General features: G+C 38.5%; 1 protein-coding gene across 2 annotated transcripts in view; it reads right to left on the bottom strand.

Moving 5' to 3' along the window:
* Window positions 1–937: 937 nt before the first annotated feature.
* LOC130249872 (ubiquitin-conjugating enzyme E2 E2) overlaps window positions 938–20,198 on the bottom strand; it is a 196,125-nt gene continuing 176,864 nt past the window's right edge. For both annotated transcript variants that reach the window (XM_056485023.1, XM_056485024.1), the window contains exon 6: window positions 938–1,770. In XM_056485023.1, the coding sequence (XP_056340998.1) occupies window positions 1,673–1,770 (98 nt within the window). In that variant the 3' untranslated portion in view covers window positions 938–1,672. The remainder of the gene's footprint in view (window positions 1,771–20,198) is intronic.

A 20,198-nucleotide genomic window follows, 5' to 3' on the forward strand; every position in this document is an offset into this window, starting at 1 on the left:
AGTTTATTAGCAAGTGACCAAGAGGAAAAGAAAAGAGCCTGGAAATGCTGAGCAGTGCAGTGGTGGGTGCAGAGGCCCTGTGGTGTCACCTTGACTGCTTTGGTTTTCATGAAGGTTGAACTGGGTTGGAGTGTGGGGATCGGGTCTCCCTGTGTGTTTGCAGTGACACTGCTGTAATGTATCTTCTTAAAGATAAGATCTTCTTTGAACATAAGAGGCAAGGAGAGAGGGGAGAGGGCAGGCAAGCACTCTATATAGCATCTGTAACGTTTAATTATATGAGACAGGGATTTTCCAATTTGCCTTGCAACACAAAGAACATTCAGCTATCAGCATCACAGTATATATTTTCTAAATCACAACACCCACACATTTCCTTAGCCAAGTAGAAGTTTTCCCTCCACGGCTGCATATCTAAAATTAGCCTGAAGGTCAAATCTGAATAGAAATACCCTTATCATTGAATGTGCTGGGAATGATTGGTGCAGTGGGCTCAATTTTCCCATCGAAAACCTTCATTTTTTTTTTTTTTTTTTCAAATAACAGTTGCTTTTGCAGTCAAAGAGCTTGGAGAAAGGCAAAATGAGGCCTGCTGTATAAAATCAACATCAATATTCTGCTTTCACTGCAAGGCTATTTTTATTGCCGACTATTTTAAATGTAACAAGATGGATATAGTGAAGCCACAGTGTAAAAGATGCAGCAAGAGGCTTCTGAATAGCAAGGCTGAGCATGGACATGTGAGAGAAAGGCCTTGAAATCTGGAAGATGTTTGTATATGAAGAAAGACACAATGAAGAATTCTAAGTTAAGAAATGCATTGTTGAGAAGAAGTGAATAGTTCAGGTCTAAAAGTAGATTTTTAACCTGCAGTTGTATTATGTGAGGACTAAGCAGCCTGTGCTGCATAAATGCAAAAGCAATGTCCTGCAAGAAGTGCATTTATCAGCCACAGTGTTTTATTGAGTGCTTTAATAATACAAGTGTACATCAACTGATCCACAGTCAAAAGTGGCAGGTCCCTAAGAAATTTACAAGCACTTTTTTTTTTGTTTTTTAAGTAAATCAAAATACATATTAATTTGTTCAATGCAATAGCCTTTTGTGTGGGAAACAGAAGGCTAGTGATAAACACAGTCTTAGTAATGCACAGTGATTCTTGATTTTAAGCTTTTATACAAAACTTGTTCCCAGTAGCATGCACCCACCATTAAAGACTTCAGTACAAAAAAATAACCCTAAACACTACATTTAAGTAGAAATGAGATATAATTCTGAATTTGTTTGTTTTCCCCAAAACCACATGAAAGAAAAAAAAACAAAAAAAGCCAACCCCACACATTAATACAAAGCTTTCTGATAAAGCTCTATACTATTACAGATCCAACATTCTTTGCACTGATAACCAAAATTCCCTGTCTACATTTGAGGGAAACAACTTTCAAGTTAACAGAACAAAAAAAAAAAAAAACCAAAAACAAACAAAAAACAAAAAAACAAACCCAGAACAATAAAAATAAAAATCAACCGAAATGAAACAAAAAAGGAAGTAAGGACAACCTTTTGTCACAAAATGGTTCAAAATTTAATAAAAAATAAGAATGAAGGGAAGGGCTATTGATGCACTTAGTGAATGTGCTTGCACAGGTCCAGCAAATCCTAGAGGAGGTTCCTATGTGGCGTATCGCTTGGTCCACTGTCTGGCCATTCTGTCGTGCTCTGCTCTGTTAGTCATGTACTGAGTGGCAATGCTTCCAACCAGGGGGTCAGCTGAAAAGGAAACACAGACTGTGAAACGGCTGGCAGGATGAAAATGCTATTTTTTAGATCCACATTCTTCACTTCTCCTAGGTCTGACTGCAGGAACAAGGTGCCTACGTACACCAGCCTTGTTTTCTAAGCGTGCAAGGAAGGAGATGGGGGGGAGATGGATGGCAATTAGCTACACATGTACCACAAACATACAACTGAAGCCATTTTCTAAAGTTCTACCCCACAAAAAAAAAATGTTCTGATAATTTTATTTTGAGCTAAAACTCACCTTCAGGTGATGTAATTTATTTCTGGTATTAAACTCCCACAACTATTCATATTCTCACCTAAGAAGAGGATGAGCTCTAATTCTATTATCAAGTTTAATGTTGGTATTTTTTTAAAATCCTTTTAGTTGCAAAGCATAAAGAAATGTAAGGAATTAGGGCAGCAACAGAAGTTAATTCCAAATTTTGGATTTGTTATTTAATTTATGGCATCTTTCTCAGCATTCATATGGCCAGAAAGCTGCATGATATAGTCTAGATCTACGAATTGCTTCACAAAAAATTAATAAAAACCAATCAGTCCCATAAAAAAAAAACAAACAACCAAACAATCCAAGACAAGACATTCCCATAAGTGACTATATTTTATCAACATTTTTCTTTTTCAGACAATTTAAGCAGACAAAATTTATAGTTTCCCTCTCTTTTTGAGGGGAACCCATACTCTTGATAATTCTGCTGCAACAGCAAATGTTCTGAGATTGTACTGAGCAAATCCAGAGGCACTGATAGCACACTTTTCCCTGACTTAGGACAGGTGTATAAGACTTGTGAAAGCCAGGTAACAACCAGCTTTGTTGCTGTCTGAAGATGGTGCCATTGAACAATTGTACATTGTACAGCTGTAATCTGAGTGTGGTGCTTGCACTATTAAACATTGAAATTCCCAGGACAAGATGTCAGGCCTTCTGTCCAGCAGAGTAAATCTGGGCTTTTTTGTTTGGTTGTTGATAAGAGTTCATGATAGTGGAAATGTTGGCTTAGTCAAAAAACACTAGATTGGCTGACTGCCAGTCTCACTGAATATTAGTGAGTAATATCTAATGGAAAAAATTCTTTTGCTTTCCATGCATAACCTGTACTTTCAGGAAGAGCCTGTGATTTGAATGTTAAGTTTGCACCTTCTAAATTACTAAAACAAGTTATCACTGTGACTGCAGTGTACTAAGTCTCAGTCCTGCAAACACCTACTGCATGTGCTTAACTTTAATAACTTAATATAACCAGAGAAGGTCACTGAGGCCTGGACTTGATTATCTTTGCATGCATGTGTGTAAAAGAAGCATATCTGGTCTAAGACAGAGCTTGAAAGTTGTAGACTGGAAAGTATATCACCTTTAACTCCACAGCCAGGGAGAAAACTGTGTAGGGGATTATCTGAGGGATTTTGTCCTGTGCAAACAGGAGGTTAACAGTCTACAGGCACTTAGGTAGCAAAAAGTTATTTGAGGCTGGAATGAGGTTTGTGAATCACTGCAGGGTAAATGGGGTACCTGAGCAATAGGAAAGGACAACATTTCTCTCTGCAAAAGATTTCCCCAAACAGCAAGAGGGAAACCTTGTCACAGTGTAAAGGCAGCTTGGGGGTGAGCGAGACAGCGCTGCTGCAAATTCCCACATCCTCCTGGACACAAGGCCCTGTGCAAGAAACACTTCCACAGACTGGTGGAGAAATGGAGACTAAGGGCTGAACTTAAAAGGAATCTTTGAAGCAAAATTTGAAGCATATCCTGGTTTTTGTGCTTGTAGGGGAAGGTGGGGTTTGGCCTTGAGGACATCTGGCTGGGAAGGGATGCAGGAGTGTCACAGCATTAGCATCTGGAATGCAGCAAGGTCTTACTGAGGGTTAGTGTGTATTTAAAGTGATGCCTCTGAGATCTTTATAAAACCCTGTATGAGTCAGTGAACAGTGATGTGCTGTACTAAAGGTTTATCTAGTTCAAATCTGGAAGGTTTTTTTTTTTTTATGTGCAGGATTAATGTTTCTGTGAAAGCATGTCTTTCACATTGAGAGCTGTAAATTGATTTCCTTGATATATCCAAGGATACTGGACCACATCATCACCCCCAAACCTAAATGATAATTAGAATGTTTGGTTTCCTTGTGTGGGGTTTCATCTATATCTCCTTCTAGGAGCAAGAAAGTATCTCAACAACAAATATCTCAACAACATAATCTTTACAAGGCTTTGGAAGATACAGGCTCTTCTCCTCACATCCTCCCAGCGTGGGAGAGTGTCTCCTTTGCTTTGGGGTGAGACAACAGTGAAAAGTGTTCTTGGAAAGGTGTGGAAATCTGTTCAAGTCCAGTAATGTAAAGAACTGGGCTGTTTATTTATCCTTGTTGTATGCTCAAGCCTTTGTCTCTGCAGTGTTTTTTTCTGGCAATTTAAAGAGTGGAGGTGATGGCCTGTAAGATGTCTACAAAGCTTTTGTTGTAGGTGTAAATTCCTGCTGAGTGACCTGAGAATCGACTATCAGTCATCTCAGGTGCTTCCCCCAAGCCAGTGCCTCCCTCCAAGGGTGTCTGCCTGCATGAAGCAGGACTCTGGAAGCAGAGAGGTCCTTGCTTGCTGCAGCATGAGCAGGACCAGCTGCACCCACAGCCAGCTGCCAAGAGAATGATGCTAAAAGGTGCTTTCAGTAATTACAGCAATGACATTGATTTTTTTTTTTTTTTTCAGTTGGGCTGTATGTTTTATTAGTTATAACAATATTGAATAGAAAAAACAAACCCACAGTTTGGGAAAGCCACTTGCTCATTTGAGAGAAGGAATTTATTTTAAGGAATAGAAAAATAGTTATCAACAGCAAGTCTCAGCTATTTCACATCTCTGTCAGAGGGCCTGGAGGTGTGTAACACATAGATACTTATGGGGACTTCAAAAAGGACTCTTCAGCAGCTGTTTGAAGAACTGGCTTATTTTAGCAGTTGTGAAGCCATGAAGCCATCAGGAGGCACAACTGCTTTGCTTGGGAAGCCAGGACAGCTGGCAAGGAGGGAGATTTAAACTTCAGAGCAGAGCCACCCAACCCAGTGGGGTCACTGGCCAGTTTGAAGCAGCATGCTGTGTTTGTGCCACAGGATGCCAGGACAGTGTGAGAGCTCCAGAAATGCCACTGGTCTCTCCCTGCAGCCCCAGCAGGTCCAAGAGACACATCTCTCAACACTCCACAAGTCATGAGTCACCATGGCTAAGTAATTCACCATGGCAGGTCATAACACAGAGATTACAAGGTAAATTGAAGCATCTTAATTAAAACAATTAAAAGATTTAACTGCCAACATGCACAAGCCTTTGTTACAGTGCTCAAGTCCTACAAAATATAAGTATGAGGAAGAAATCCTACAAAATAGCAAGTATGAGGAAGAAACAATGGTGCCCATTTATGCCCCTAAGCACCACCTGGTGCTCAGCTGGGCTGCACTGTTTAAGGGTTATTGTGAAATATCCATTAGTATGGCCAAATATGTATTTATAAAACAACCACGCATAAACTATCTCATTAAGAGATGAAAATTACATCTCAAAATTCATAACAACATTTTTCTTTTGTTTCCATTTCTCACTACAGGAAAACTTCCTTATTTTCCATTTGTATATATCTGTGGTTTTACTCTTGATGCCAGAAATTTGTTTCTATAACTAGTAAACTGCTCTAGTTTTTGCTATTTTTTTTTCCTTAAAGAAGTAGCATGATTCATCAATGAATCAGGGTTAATTTCAGAATTTGACTCTGTGTCCAAATGACAACAATTACCAGGCAATAGGAGTATAAATCTATGCCAGAAACGTGTTACTGAAACAATCTAGTGAAAGAAATTAAAATAAACCCACAATAAATTAAAAAAGAAAACATGTCTATGCAACCTGTGGCCTGGCAGGAGAAATGTACTCTTGGATCACCAGATGCATGGTGGCTGGCTTGAGAGGTGGGATGGCACCCTCTGTGCACAGCTCTTTCCCTGTCCTGTGGGCAGGAATGGGCCCTGAACTTCTAAAAAATACCTCCATGGTGGATGCCTCCATAACCTTTAACTTGTGTAAAGGAGATTTTTTTATCCTGTACTCTGATTAACTCCATGCAAAATATTAACACACCAGGAATTACAGGATCAAATGTCACATCAGAGGACTGTGCATAAGTAATGGAAATATATAAAAAGGCACCATGTTATACAGGCAAGGACAGAAGCTAAGGTTCAGCAATGTAGTTTACAAGGAAAATGTCAATCTAAAGAACTAGCCTATGAAAAAAGTCTTCTGGATTATTTACAGGAAGACTGCAGCTGCTAAATCCCTCCTCACCTCACCATATGTAATCCTCACGTTATATCAGAATTTATGAGACTGCCCTGTATTTATGTGGTTTTGAAAGCTGGGTGAGCTGGGGCTTGGCTCTAGCTTAAATAGGTTGGATGCACTGCTCTGCAATACCTTGTCATCTTCTTTTAATATGACTGCATAAGGAAGAACATTTGTGTCTCACGTCTATTGTAAGGCTAATCAAATTTACAGTTCAATTCTAGGGAGTTAATGCTATTGGGGATTTGGATGAGCTGAGGTTTGGTCATTACAAAATTTCAGCTGTGTTTAATGCTAGTTAAACTGCTTTATCATTCAGAAGACAGACTATAATTCTTCTTTAAAAACTACTTTCCCCTCAAATAAATGAAAATATATTGCTACACTGTATTTTTCTCGGCTTGTATTTTTACAGCTATTTCTATGTCAGCAAATAGCAATTTCAGAGCAGAATTCATCTCCTGGGCTTTGCAATGCTCTTTTAAAAATACAGCAAACATACTCTAGTGAAATAAAAAACAGAGATGGTGTGTTTAACAGCTTGATTTCAATGTGCCTTCCCCATCAGCCACACAATATGCAATGAAATTCCAATCCGTAATGCCAGCATGGCAAAAGAGATACACATTTAGACTTAAAACGTACATTACGGGTGTTTGTATGCATTTTATATATTTTTTATGAGCATTTATAAAGTAGAATTTTATTTCCATTGCAGTATTTTGCAGTTTTAATAGAGAACAGCTGATGGAGCCAGTTATTACACCACCACAAGTGGGTTCTCAGAAAGATTTCTGGAGTACCTTAAAACCTAAAAAAACCACCTATAAAAATCTCACAGTTTCTTCAGCCAAATATTTAGAATGTACTTTTTTTTTCTAGGTCCAGGTTTAGATTCAGCTCTGTATCAGGCTGTAAAGAGTTGGGCTCCAGCTGAACAGCAGAATTGAAGTGGAAGAATTTCCAAAGGTTAAATGCAATTTGAAGGGTCTTATTCCTTCTCCTGGACTAAACAACTACATGCTTATAGTGCTATGAGAGTACCCCACTGAGAGGCTCTACAGAACTACCCGTATTGAAACAGCAGTCAGCAAAAATTAAATGTTTCCTATTCTTTGGACAGGATGTGTGACACAAAACAAATAATTAATTTTCTAGTTATTTTAAATTCAGTTACACATTTAGAAGAGATTTTGGTTTAGGGTATACTACTGTTTTTTTGTTTGCTTTTTTTAGGTCAGCCTTTCTTTTCCAGATATTATGCTGTATTTGTTTTTCAATTAAAAAAATGTGGAGTGCTTGAGCTTTTTTTTTTTAAAGGAAAAGTCAATGTGCTCTGTATGTCATCTACAGCATACCTGCACTGGACTCATCTTTATATAGCAGTACAGGCAGGATTGGTTACCCCAAAACCAAACCTCCCCAGAATAAACGTTCATATTTCCATAACTACATTTTGTTTGGTGCTTTCATTGTAATTAGCAATGCAGGACAGAATATATTCCCATATTGGCTTGCAGCAAAACCCAAGATTTCTGAATCCAATTTTTGTTGATTTTAATATTGTACCAAACTTTAAGACCCAAAAAGCAAACTAAAAATAAAAAAATTAGGACCAGGGCAAGAGCAGAAACTAACACTTCACCGAAGCACCGGTTTTCTTAACAGCAAATGCTGACAGTTTGATTCACACTGAAACTACCCTTAATTTTAAAACTATTTAATATACAATTATACTTTCTGATGTTGTTTTCAGTGGTATCTGGGTTAGTGTTATAAGAAGACCAAACAGTGAAAACTGCAAAGGCAGTGTGAGACATGCTGTACTAAATATGTCAGAGAACAATTTAGTACTCCAAGAGCAAGGGATTAAGAGAAGATGGATTGTTTGTGAGTAATTTTATTTATTGTGCCACTTTGCCTCGGGAAGTTTTCATAGTTAGCCACATATCACATGTTTCAAACTCAGTGAACTCCTAGAAGACCATGTCAGGGATGCTGTGAGTCTTGATGTAGAAAATGAGGTATGTGAAACGCATCATAGCATCCTTCAGTGATCTTGGAGCAGCAGTGTTGCTCTCTTTTGCTATCATTAATAATAATGCACAGACTAAGTAATTCTGTGGAGGCAGAGACAGGTGAAGTGGCACACTGAATTACTCCACTAACCTTTCACCTGTGGAGAGGGCGGAAAGGAGCGGGGCAGCACTAATCCCTGATTTGTGCGGCAATCACACCAGCTCGCGGTCGGGAGCCTGATCAGCACACGCACACCCACGGGAACAACAGCCTGACTCGAGGCACAACAAAGGCTGGGAGCAGCCCTCTGAATGCCTTTACACAGCCTACAAGCTGAACTACAATTTATTCCCGACTTTCATGGAATCACAGCTTCAACTATCCGCATAGAACGCATTTAAGCGTCTGCGGGGCTCTTTGAAAGCAATGCAGGAGAATGATAAAGTGATCAATAAACACGGTATTACAAACGAGAGTAAATAAAATTAGTTGTTTCAGTAAAGAAAAATGGTTGCCACTAGAGGAGAAAGGAGCAAATTCTAGAAAGATCAAATGTCTACTAGGAAAAAAGTCAGCGAAGTTAATAACAGTTTTAGAAATTGCAGTTCACAGTAGGAACCATATGATATGACATATAATGGAGTCTGCTTCTCATTTCAGGAACTAGTTTTATAGATTTTTCTGGTCACTTCTCAGGATTCAATAGAAACATTCTAATATATACAGAAAGAAAGGCAAGTGGTCTTACAGTGTTGCCTTAGCTTCCCATCTGTGAGGCTGGACTAAGCTTTTCCATCACCCACGCAAGGTACCTGGATACTTTCATAAATGTGGCTGTACAGATGTACATCACAAAAAAGACCACTATCCATGACTTGACATGACATGACTCTAAATTTTGAGATCTGTAGAACTGCCAGAAATACATTTGACTTCTGTTAAGTTTGCAATGATTGCAGTTGCACAAATATTAAGGTACATGTGACTTGATTACAATGTCCAAACCCTTGTCTGGAGAAAAAAATTTTACCTATATTCAAAAATAAAAGAGCTTTGCAAATCTAGTTTAGGAAACTTCCATTTGCAAAATATCCATTTTGTAAGCATGGAGGGAGAAATTAATTCCTCTCTCTAGACTTGTGTTTGATCGCTGTCAGGCTACCTACCACAGACCTGTGTGAAATATGAGGCTGCCTAAGAAAAAGATGTTTCAGAAATAAGGAGTATTATCTGGCCCAATTTTATTAACACAGCTCTTAAAGGAAAGTGTTGGCAGTGATTCATCTCTGCATCTTGCCAAGGGAAATCATTCTTGTTTAAAGAGAAAGATTTTTTTTTTTTCAGTCTTCAGTTTTTAGCAGGATTTCTATAAACTTTACTGGCTGACTAAGAGTTAGCTGAAGTAATCAGTGGATCAGTGAGGCACAGTGTACTGATCTTGAAGAGTTGCCTTTAATTAAGGACGAACATGCACCTATTAGAAGTGCCAGTATGCTGGAACAATTAAAATTCTGAAATAACACACTTCACTTTGATGCTTGGATGCGTCTCAATATTAAAAGCACAGATACATTAGCAATGTGTCTGTTCATAATAACGAACTCAATTGAGAAGCAGTCATTGCTATTAGAAAAAGAATTAATAAAAAGGTGTTAGTAACTGTAGAACTTAATTTGAAAGACATTACATGGCATGTGGTTTGATAAAATTTGAAGAAGTTACAGCAATATGCATTTACCTTGTGGAAGATGGCTGTGAGTGGATAATAAGAAAATCACAGCCCTTGGAACTCAACATGTTGTCAAGCAACCAAAATGCTAAGACCCATAATTAAACTGGCTTTTATCCATAGGGTCATTACTGTATTTTCAGAAAAGCACAGCTGATGTGATTTTTTTGTGTGTCTGAAGATTCACTAAGGGAAGGATAACTGCTATGTAGGAATGCTGTGTGTTTGGCATTTCTTCCCTCTAAAGATAATGGAACCAGTTTTCCTCTGGATTTCTCTCTCCTTATTTCCTGCTAATCACCTCCTCCAGGCAAAGTATTGACCTGTGGGTCTTACACATCCTGAGCAAACAGTTTAACCCCTAAGCAACTGTGGGTAAAGCTATTCTCTGTGACCATGCTTTGTGAGGGGTCAGACATCCCATAATCACATGCACTGAAGGGAGATTGCTCTGCAGGAAAACCAGGAGGTCCAAGAGGATCACTTACCATGTGGATTCCCAGAGGACAAGGAGGGGAGGAGGTGTTACTGCATGGTCTGGTCTTTTAGACACTGAGAAATGAAGGAGTCCTAAAGCCATCTTCACTCTTAGAAGAGTGTTTGAATGTGAGCAATATCAAAAATCTTCAACTTAAATATACCCATTTTAGGTCAGATGCAGGAATCATCTGAATTCTGCCCTTGAATCTATCCCTTTATACCTTTATTGCAATTCATCCTTAGAAAACAGAAAAGCCTACACACACTATGAATGCTGCTTATTTTGGTTTAATCTGATTTTCCCCTTCTTGTCCTATTAAATCTCATTATTTATTTGTCAAATTTAAATCCAAACCTAATTACTAATTTGTCAAACTTAAATCCCAAACTGCTATTAAGAATCTCATAAAAATGTCAAAAGAATACAAGAGGCCTTTATTTACAAAAGGCGGGGTGAGTGAAGAGTTTTATCCCTTCTAAAGGCCTACTAAATAAAACTCTTTCATAGCCCAGGGCCTGAAATCCCTTGGCAAGTTGAACATCCATTGGAACAGGAATAGGAACTTAGGCATGCCTTGCATAAACACACTTCTTACTGTTACCCAATAACACAAAAAGCAGTCAGACCACTCCATTCCCTACCTATACAGGCAATGACTGAGGAATCAGCAGGTGAGGGAGAAAACAACCCCATTTTAGCAACCAACTGGACTATCCACTTCTAGATTAACTTCAGAACATGCATGAAATTATGCCTAATTATCAACAGGTTCTAATAGGATGAGAAGGAAAAAAACAGATTAAACAAAATAAGTAGCACTCATCATGCAGTCAAGTTTTACTCCTGCATGGCAATGCTGAAAAAAGATTGAATTTGTGATATTTTACAGCAATAATTTCTTATTTAGTAACAGTTAGAATAACTTTATTTGGAAATCTTATCTTTCCTGCCTGAGGGGTCACATTGACTCCACTGGCATGCCTGACTACATGATAATCACTGTGCAAAATGATTTCAGGCACTGGCATAAAGAGTCCTAAGATTGAGCTGTAGAAATAAAGCTATACAAGGTAGAGATGAAGAAGACATGGAAGGTCATTAAGGAATTCCTTTTGCTACTATAATATTATGTCTTACAGTAAGTTCTACTTTCATGCCACTTTATACAGCCACTTTATCCAATCAATATTATAAAAACCCAAGCAATGAGGACTTCAGCCCCTGCGAATTTTCTGAAATCTAATTCATCTTGGAGTTGTAAATGCTCCACTCCACTTTTTCTAAGCCTTCTACAGAGGGAAAATTCTAAAAACAATTTACTAATCAAAGCTCTATTTCTGTATCCCACATGAATATGAAATCTTACAGTACAGCCCTTAAATTTGGGACAATTGCACCATATATTTTGGCATTTAAGTAGCTGTCTACAACTCCATCTAATGCACCTGAACTTAATTTGCTGTGAAAATAGGGATTCTGAAACACACACTGCATATAATTTGTTTTATTTGTTGCCTTTGATAGATCTGCAAAACTGTAAAAAACAAACAACCATTTCCTCCTCCCCTGCTGAATAATGTAGGAAATTAGCCATGCAAAATATGAGAGACTGTCTTGCAGCAGTGTAAATCATCTCTGAAGGTAGAATTTGAATGACTCAGGAATACTAATTTCTGAAATCTTATGCAAGAAAGAGAGAGACTAAATGATTCAATAGCTAACATACCCAGGCTTATAAATTTTGCTTTTCAGGACTGACTCTACATTCTTATTGGGAATCTGTTAGCCAAATGTAGCAGGCTTCCCTTCAGGAGCCTAAAGAATGTGGAGCAGTGTGATTTCTATGGTGAAACAAAAAGAATTGTATTTTAGGAACAGGAAGAATCAGTCCTAAAAATAGTTGTGCTAATTAGGGTCCTGAGGGTGGTTCTTAGGCATTTAGAAACATATGGCAAGAAATTTAAAAACCTGTCCTTGCCTTCATGTGAAAAAAGGTACACAGAGAAAAAGAAAATCAACAAACACACAAAACAAGCCCCCACTTAGAAAAATGGAACAAAGTCTAAATGAAAAATCTGGAGTATAAAAGCTCAGCAGGACTGATGCCAGTTTACTTCATTTGAGATTTGAGCTATTTTTACTGATGGGGAAAAATGAATATTAGATTAAATTATTGTGAAATTATCTGGTTTTATGTATTTCTCTCTTAAATATATACAGTTACATTAGCAAGAAAAATATATTCAGTAGAATGGGTTAAGCCTGCAAGTGATGTATCTACTTCATACAAAAGAAAAAAAAAAAGATTCCAATGTGATTAAAGACATGTCTGTATTGGCAGACAAAACCTGCATGAAGCGAAGAAAATAGATTTAATGACTGCAAAATATTCGAGTGTATTTTAAATAAAGGCAGTTTACTTTCTATCTTGGAACTCATTCAAATTAAGCTAGAAATCTGTATTTTATATATGAGAAATAACTAAGATCTTTATTTAAATATGTCACATTGTTAAACGTTTAACGTTGATGACTTATTATGGTCTCGGTTCACACAGGGATTTATTATGTGTATGCACTAAATTACCTGTCTTCTCTCTGAGGTAATGGGTATAGGAAACCTCCACTGGTAGTATTTTACATTAAACATGTTTATTGGAATGAAAAAGAATTGTAACCTTTTGTATTTGTAGCATCCATCACTCATGCATTTTCTCAAGTACTTTCAATTTTATGATGGTTGAGCCTAAGCTTAAAGAAACTCTATGCAGAAACTTCTTGAGCAGAAATCAACAAACTTTTAAAAGCCTGCTATGTGTATTTATCATATAGTTTTTATAAGTTTCATGTAAAAAAAAACCAAACCCAAAAGTCAGGTGTATCTTTTTCCAGCTTTATTTCCATTTTTTGATAAGAGACTGTATTTTATACAGAAAAATATCAAGATACCCTTTCTGAGGAATAATAAAAATGAGGAACAGTTAAGTGTTGTGACAAGACTCTTTTCTCTTATGACTGCCAGTTACATCCCTTTACATTTACATTTCTTGTCACAGACATACAAAGCCTCTTTACTGATTTGGATTTTAGTCAATCTCTGATTTAATCAGATGCCATTTAATAAACTGATGGTTGGGTATTATTATGTCTGAAGTTCAATTTTTCTCACATCTCCTTAAGCAAAAACAAATTAGGAGCAGAAACATTATTGAAGAGGACAAGAAATCATTAACAGCATGGTCAAACCTTTTCCATTTAAGGAATGGTTGAAATCTAAGGTGATTTATTTGTGCAGGAGAAAACCACGAAACAAGATGTGACAGGTAATTTGGTAAAGAAGATTAAAAAAGAAAAAGAAAAAAAAAAAGTGGCGCTGTTTAACTTTTCCATGCCAAGAAAGGAACACAAAAAAAAAAAACCCACCACATTTAGCAAAAGTTAAAAGGAAGGAGATGCTTCATACACCAAATTGTCAAGCACACAAAGAAAGTATAATGTAGGAATACTAGAAGGTGATTTAGGAAACTGAGAAAAGAATTAGAAAATTTGTTAGCTGTGCACTACCTGAGCTATCATGGCAAAGGCTGTGCAGCTCATGCCTCAGCACAGAATCTGAGTGCTAGCTGTGGCTAGGAGGGAATTTCCTCTCCTGTGTATTACTGTGTGAGTAAAGTGCTTTGGGGGCTTTGTACACTTTCCTCTGAACCACTGAGGGATGAGCAGTTGCAGGCAATGACTCAATGAGGAGCACTGGTCTGCTAGAGAGTGACTGTATTCCTTCCAGTCATTCTGCTTTGCAGAGCTCCAGATACATCAGGAAAAAAAAAAACCAACAGGGTAAGTGAGTGTGTGACTGGCATCTGGAGCTATAGCTAATGACTGCATCATGCCTTGGATACAGCAAAAACCAGATTTTATTTTTAAAAAAGTAATCTCTACCATTAGCTTTCTAAATTACATAAACCCACCAATTTTCTTATGTAAATATTTCCAGACATTTCTTCAGAAAAAAATATTATTTAAACAGACTGTTGACTTCTGAAATCATAATGGAGGGTTTAAAACTAAGTATTTCTAAACCATTTTACTTCTATAGTTGTGTTAATCTTTTTAATGAAGTCTTATGAGCTTTGAATAGCCTAAATCTAAACACACTAAAAGCCTCTATGCTCACAAATAATGGTCTTCTACCCATAAGGTGTTGTCAAAGTGCAACTGAAAAGAGCAATGATTTAGGCCAACATCAACAGTAATCCTGATCCAAGCCTCCTCCCCCTGCACACATAATTAGGAGATATTCCAAGACATATTTTCCTGAGAACTACTAAAGGGATGACAGTTCACAAATGTTTTTCCTGCTGTTATAATAATCCCCACAGTCATGAGTTCATATTGAGGGGACTTAGTCAACTGATAAGAACAAATCTTGTAACAGTTTCATCAGCTTTTCATGGCAAAGGAAATTAATTCTATTTCAATGCATTCTATATGTAATTTTCATAATGTGCTGCTGCATTTCTTGTATTTACATCTGTTTAATTTAATGTTTGTAGATCATGTCCACAGAGTTTAAGACATATAGGTGTACGTGTCTGCAAATATTTAAAGACCAGATGTATAGCAAGTGTCTTCCTGGCAGTGCTGAGAGGCTCCTAGTGAGACTTCAGATGTTTAAATCCCATGGGAAGTACTGAAAACCCTGCCAGCTGTCAGCCAGCAGCTTTAGGTGCCTAAATGCCTTTAACATATTGGTACTGTATGTTCAGCTCAGAATATGAGAAACTGAAAGTGGTTCAAACTATGGAAGTTAGTGCTGTATACACACTACAGTACTGTTCTGATACAGAACAGTATCTTTTATAAGGAATGGAAAGAGAAAGCACTGATGGACTACCAAGAATTTGTAAATATCAGCTCTAGATTCTGTGATCAGAGCAAATATGTAAATTCATGTAGCAGGTTCTGCAGAACAGGGAGGGGAACATACACTATTTACAGATACACAAGTACTTTCTTGCAAAAAGAACTGTTGCAACTGATGGGATCACTTTGCTCTTGTTTTCCCCGAGACAACCCCACCCTTGACAAAGTCATTCTGCACTGAGAGCAGAACAAATCCCATCAGTTTTATGCTGCATTTTCCTTCCGTGCTCCCTTAGGATCACTTACTAGGATGGGCTTTATGCTGAGCACCCCTTTGCTCTGCTCCCAGCCCAGCAGCAGCGAGGCACCAGAACCACACACTGCACCCTGTCCTTGCTGAGCCTGAGCCCCTGAGTGAGCTCACTGCATTGAGACACGTCAGAGATGCAAAAAGGAACAGAAAGGTTATGCTGCAACTCGGAACAAACCAGAAAACATTGCTCCCTGAACTGATTCCTGGCTGCTTTGACTTTCATTTACTCTGTGTAACTTGTTGCCGTGCTTGAGTGACATGGCATAAAGTATGTTCCTGCTTCAGATACAAAGAAAGCATTTTCCATTGTGCTTCTGAAACAGCCCAGAAGCCTGCCCACTTCCTGACAGAGTACAGTATACAAACTCTGAAGAAAAGGGAAAAAACAGCTCCAAGCTAAAGAATATAAATAATCTGAGACAACAGAGCAATTTCATTGTTTACATGACCCTCTGCTGCTTACAAAAAGGATATATGGGAAAATGAGATTGTTTTGCTGTATGTCTGATAGTTCTGTGTTGTGACATTGCACCTGGTAGCCTGTGGGTGCCAGGAAAGAATCAAAGCAGCAGGGCTTAGCCAGCCTCATAAAATTGGACAAATTAACATTGTTTTACCAACTTAAAATTATTTTTGCCATTTTCCAGAATATTCCTCACATTTGACAAATCTACTCAAATATGGATTAGTAAAGAATGAGTATTTATAATTTTCCTCTCTTCTATATGTTCAAAAAGGAAATAAAATTTCAATAGAAAACATAACAGCATGTACTCGGGTACAGGAAAGCCTAAGAGTCCTTTTTGATAAACTGAACAAAGCTGATAAGATGTAAAATGAGAAAGAAAAAAATCAGATTGGATTCTGAAGCAGTTTCTGATACTAGCAAAATGTGCAGATTATGGCTTTAAGGAAAAATATTACAAGAATGAGGAAAATGAGAAGTGGCTCATCCCTTGAACTTGCTGTCATCCAGAGTTTCTAAATTCACTTCACAACGGGGGGGTGAGGGGAAAAGAAGGAATGATAATTGGGAAGTCTAAAAAACTGCAGAAGAAACACCTGATGTGAACTGGCAGTGACAGAAAGCAGCCTCTGCTCTGGGGAAGCACCAGATGAGGAGGAACATGGTACATGCTTCCTGCTAGATTGACATGTATGGAATAATGGACAGAAACAGAGATACTTCCAGGCTGCTGAGTGGTGAGGAGCACAAACATGTTCTTCATTACCTAGGGCTGGGTAGCTATTTTAAAGCTTGAACATGGAAGCCAAAAAGTAGAGCTGTGACCACAAGTCAGCCAAATTCCCACTCAGAGCCAAATGCTCCAGCATGGAACAGATTTTATTATTACAGCTATGTTACATTTTCCTATATTAAGCTGCCTTGGATTTATTTTAAACTTTTTTTTTTTTTTTTGGACAGGCTAGTGTTTTCAAGCATCACAGTAATTCTGAAAATAGATCTTTTTTATTGATACAGTGGACATCTATTAGTGTATTAAAATGCATGCTGGTATGGCTGGGGCTTTGCTGGCTGAAGAAGCAGAGCTATTCCTGTGGAACTTGATGCATTGACACACACTTGGTTTCTAAGTGGCTGTGGCAATTCTGGCTCTTGGTGCCCCTGTGCCAGAGATGAGCAGCCCAAAGCAGTGTCAGGAGCATGGAGTGTGTCAGTGGGCATCAAAATCTGGCATCCTCACTGGTGGGAGATACATTTTCCTGAGAGGGTTTAAGTGAATCCACTCCTCTTTTTCTGGGGTGTGCAGAAGACAATTCCATGGGTATTGTATTGTATATTGGGTGTTCCAGGTATTTCTGTCAATACCTTATGCAAATTTGTAGAGATGGTGGAATTGCTATGAACAAACGTTTGGATGAAGCTTAGGTTTCCCAAATACCAATACAAATTCAAAATGTGGAGGTGCTCAAAACTTTCTAGACAGCAGATCTATCCATGTTGCACTTGGAGGAATGAAACCTGTCTGGAGCAATTCCAACAGCTGGCTTTGGGGATGGCTGCTGAAGGCAAACCTGCCATGGGACAGGGCATGGCACTGCAGCAGGACACCAGCTTCCCTCCAAGAATGCATACTGCTGTCTGAAAGGGAGAAGGGCTGAGAAATCACTGATTCAGTTCCCTCCCTTGCATGTTGTCTGACTTTAATCTCCCCACCTACTTGTGTTTTGCAGAGGTTTTGGAAACAGCAGCAATTCCAGCAGCTTTGCAGCAGGGCAAATACCATTCATGCTTTTAGGGCTTTTAAGGTTATGTTGAAAAGTCACTCTCCAAAGTGCTGTTTTGGATCCCATTGAGGATCAAAGATATGCATTAAATTACACTATTGAATCCTTTTCTGCAAAAGATGACAGAACTGGGATTTTAAACCCTCAGCAACAAGGGTACAGGACCTTGCACCCTTAGGAAAATGACAATGGGAACAAAAAAAGAAAAAAAGAAAAAAAAAAGAAAGAATAATGTAATAACTGAAACCCATTTCCAAATTTTCTTAAATACCAGTACCTTCATGAAGGTGTATGTAAGGGTGTTAATATCCTTTGGAAGAAAGTTTTGGCAGACCTAAATCATGCCAAAGCACATAGATAACTTGCAATTGCAATAGAAAAAGAACAATAGCATGTTATCCAAAAATACCTGTTATACCTAGTCTGTGATAAAAACAAGAAGGGGAAGATAAAGGCAAAATGTAAGGATGACTCATATGAATAAAGCTTAAAAGCATGCCTAGTGTCCCTTAGTGAGACACATAAAGATCCCCATAACCTTCGGATCTTTGACTTTGCTTATCTGTGCTTAGATAAATGTAAGTCATTAAAATGCACTGCCACATTACTTCATGTGGGTTAACAAAGTATGAAACCCTCTAGTAAATTCATGATTCATGGCAGTACTTGTAAAAAACAGCACATCCACTTCTAACCATGGTACAATATATCTGAAAGCCACAATGTATTTTGCAGAGTTTTTAAACATAAATAGTCTACTTTTCAGATGTGCTGTGCAACTGCAACTACTATAAAAATTGATGGGTCTCACATCAAAGTAATGTAGTGCTACTTGTCCAAAGTAATGTACTGCTACTCATTTACTCTTATAAATACATTTATTGTGAGGACATGGATGCTTCAGCCTGAAACTAGGTTCACAGTGAACTTTATATGTAACACTAAACAAACTGCCTCACACTTTCTGGTGTGTTTAAAAGGAAACCAGACAAGCATCTTCACACTGGTAATATGTTACTGAAGTACCTGAGAGCAGAGCAACCAACTTGACTTGTGCTGACCCCACTGAAGTGGGTACTGCAGGCAGTTTTTGGAGCATACCTTTTGCCCTTTAAGGTTAATGCCCTTTCTAGCAAAACCTTTTTCATTCTTTTGCTCTTCCTTTCTTTTTTTTTTTTTTTCTTTTTCCTTTTCCTCTTTTCCTTTCTCCACCATTTCACTCAATAGGGTTAAAAAGCAGACAAACAGTGAAAATGACAGGCTAAGACAGAAATAACCTTCAGTGGAGCTGCCAAGTGAGACAGGCACATCCAGCAGGGAGCAGCAAATATTTCCACCCAGATGATGGTGATGATGAGCAGGTTGGTCTGTCTAGCTGTGCCTCCTGTCCCAGTGAACTCCAAGAGTTCAGGAAGGATGAGTGCAGTGAGGATGAGCAGGGGAACAGAAAGCCTCTCTTACAGAAGGAGGCTCACAGGCACAGGTCTGGCAGTGTGCAGAAAATAAAGACAGCAAGGGAAGAGGATGGTTCTTCACTAGCACACCAGGAATGAAAACCAGAGAAATAATCACTTAAGGTATAGGACAAGACTTGCTTAAAAACAAGTGGATATAAAATTCCTGTGATTCAGGTTAGGAATCAGGCAGAAGTTTCTAAAGAGCAAAGCAAGCGAGGCTCTGTAGAGCCTTCAGCAGTTACTTTGGCTACAGCTGCCATCCAAGTGTTCAGCCTGATGTTTGTGGCAATGCAACAACAACAACAAAAAGCAATACAACAAAAAGCAATGCAACATCCCCCATCTCAGTCTGCCCCTCTCATCCTCTGTGTGCACCCCCTGGCACATCCCCATGGCAGGAGCTGGCAGAGTGGCACAGCTGCCACGCAGGGAAGAGGGCCAGGAGCAGCATTTGGCTCCAGAATGTCAGCTGAGGGATAAAATCACCACTGACCATGGCACTTGCATGGGGGAAAAATGAGCCAGAGCCAGAGGATGACACCAGAAGCCAAGAGGCTGGGGTGAGGGAGAACTCTGATGTTCTAATCAAGGCTTAGCTGTGTGTTATTAAGCAGACAGGATTCCATGTTAAGACTGTTCAGACATCAGGGATAATCAGGCCAGCCAAGTTCAGATTTTTGAACGTGAAGTAGGAGGCTGTGCAAAGAAAAGTGTTGCAGCGTTACATTTTATTTTCTCTGAAGTATTTGCAAATGATATTTTTCCTGGGGCTCAAGAACCTTTAGCAGGGCCAGGATGGCAATGATCAACTGAGAAAAATAAACATTCTAACCCTGATCAGCATCATCGGCTCTGTAACTATAAAAAATAATTAATTTGCTTAGCACTTCAAACCCAGTAAAACACAAAATCTCAGGGGCCATCTGCACTTGAAAGCTCTTTGGATCAAGGCAATGTGGG

This window comes from Oenanthe melanoleuca, chromosome 2 (assembly GCF_029582105.1).
Source record: "Oenanthe melanoleuca isolate GR-GAL-2019-014 chromosome 2, OMel1.0, whole genome shotgun sequence".
NCBI lineage: Eukaryota > Metazoa > Chordata > Aves > Passeriformes > Muscicapidae > Oenanthe > Oenanthe melanoleuca.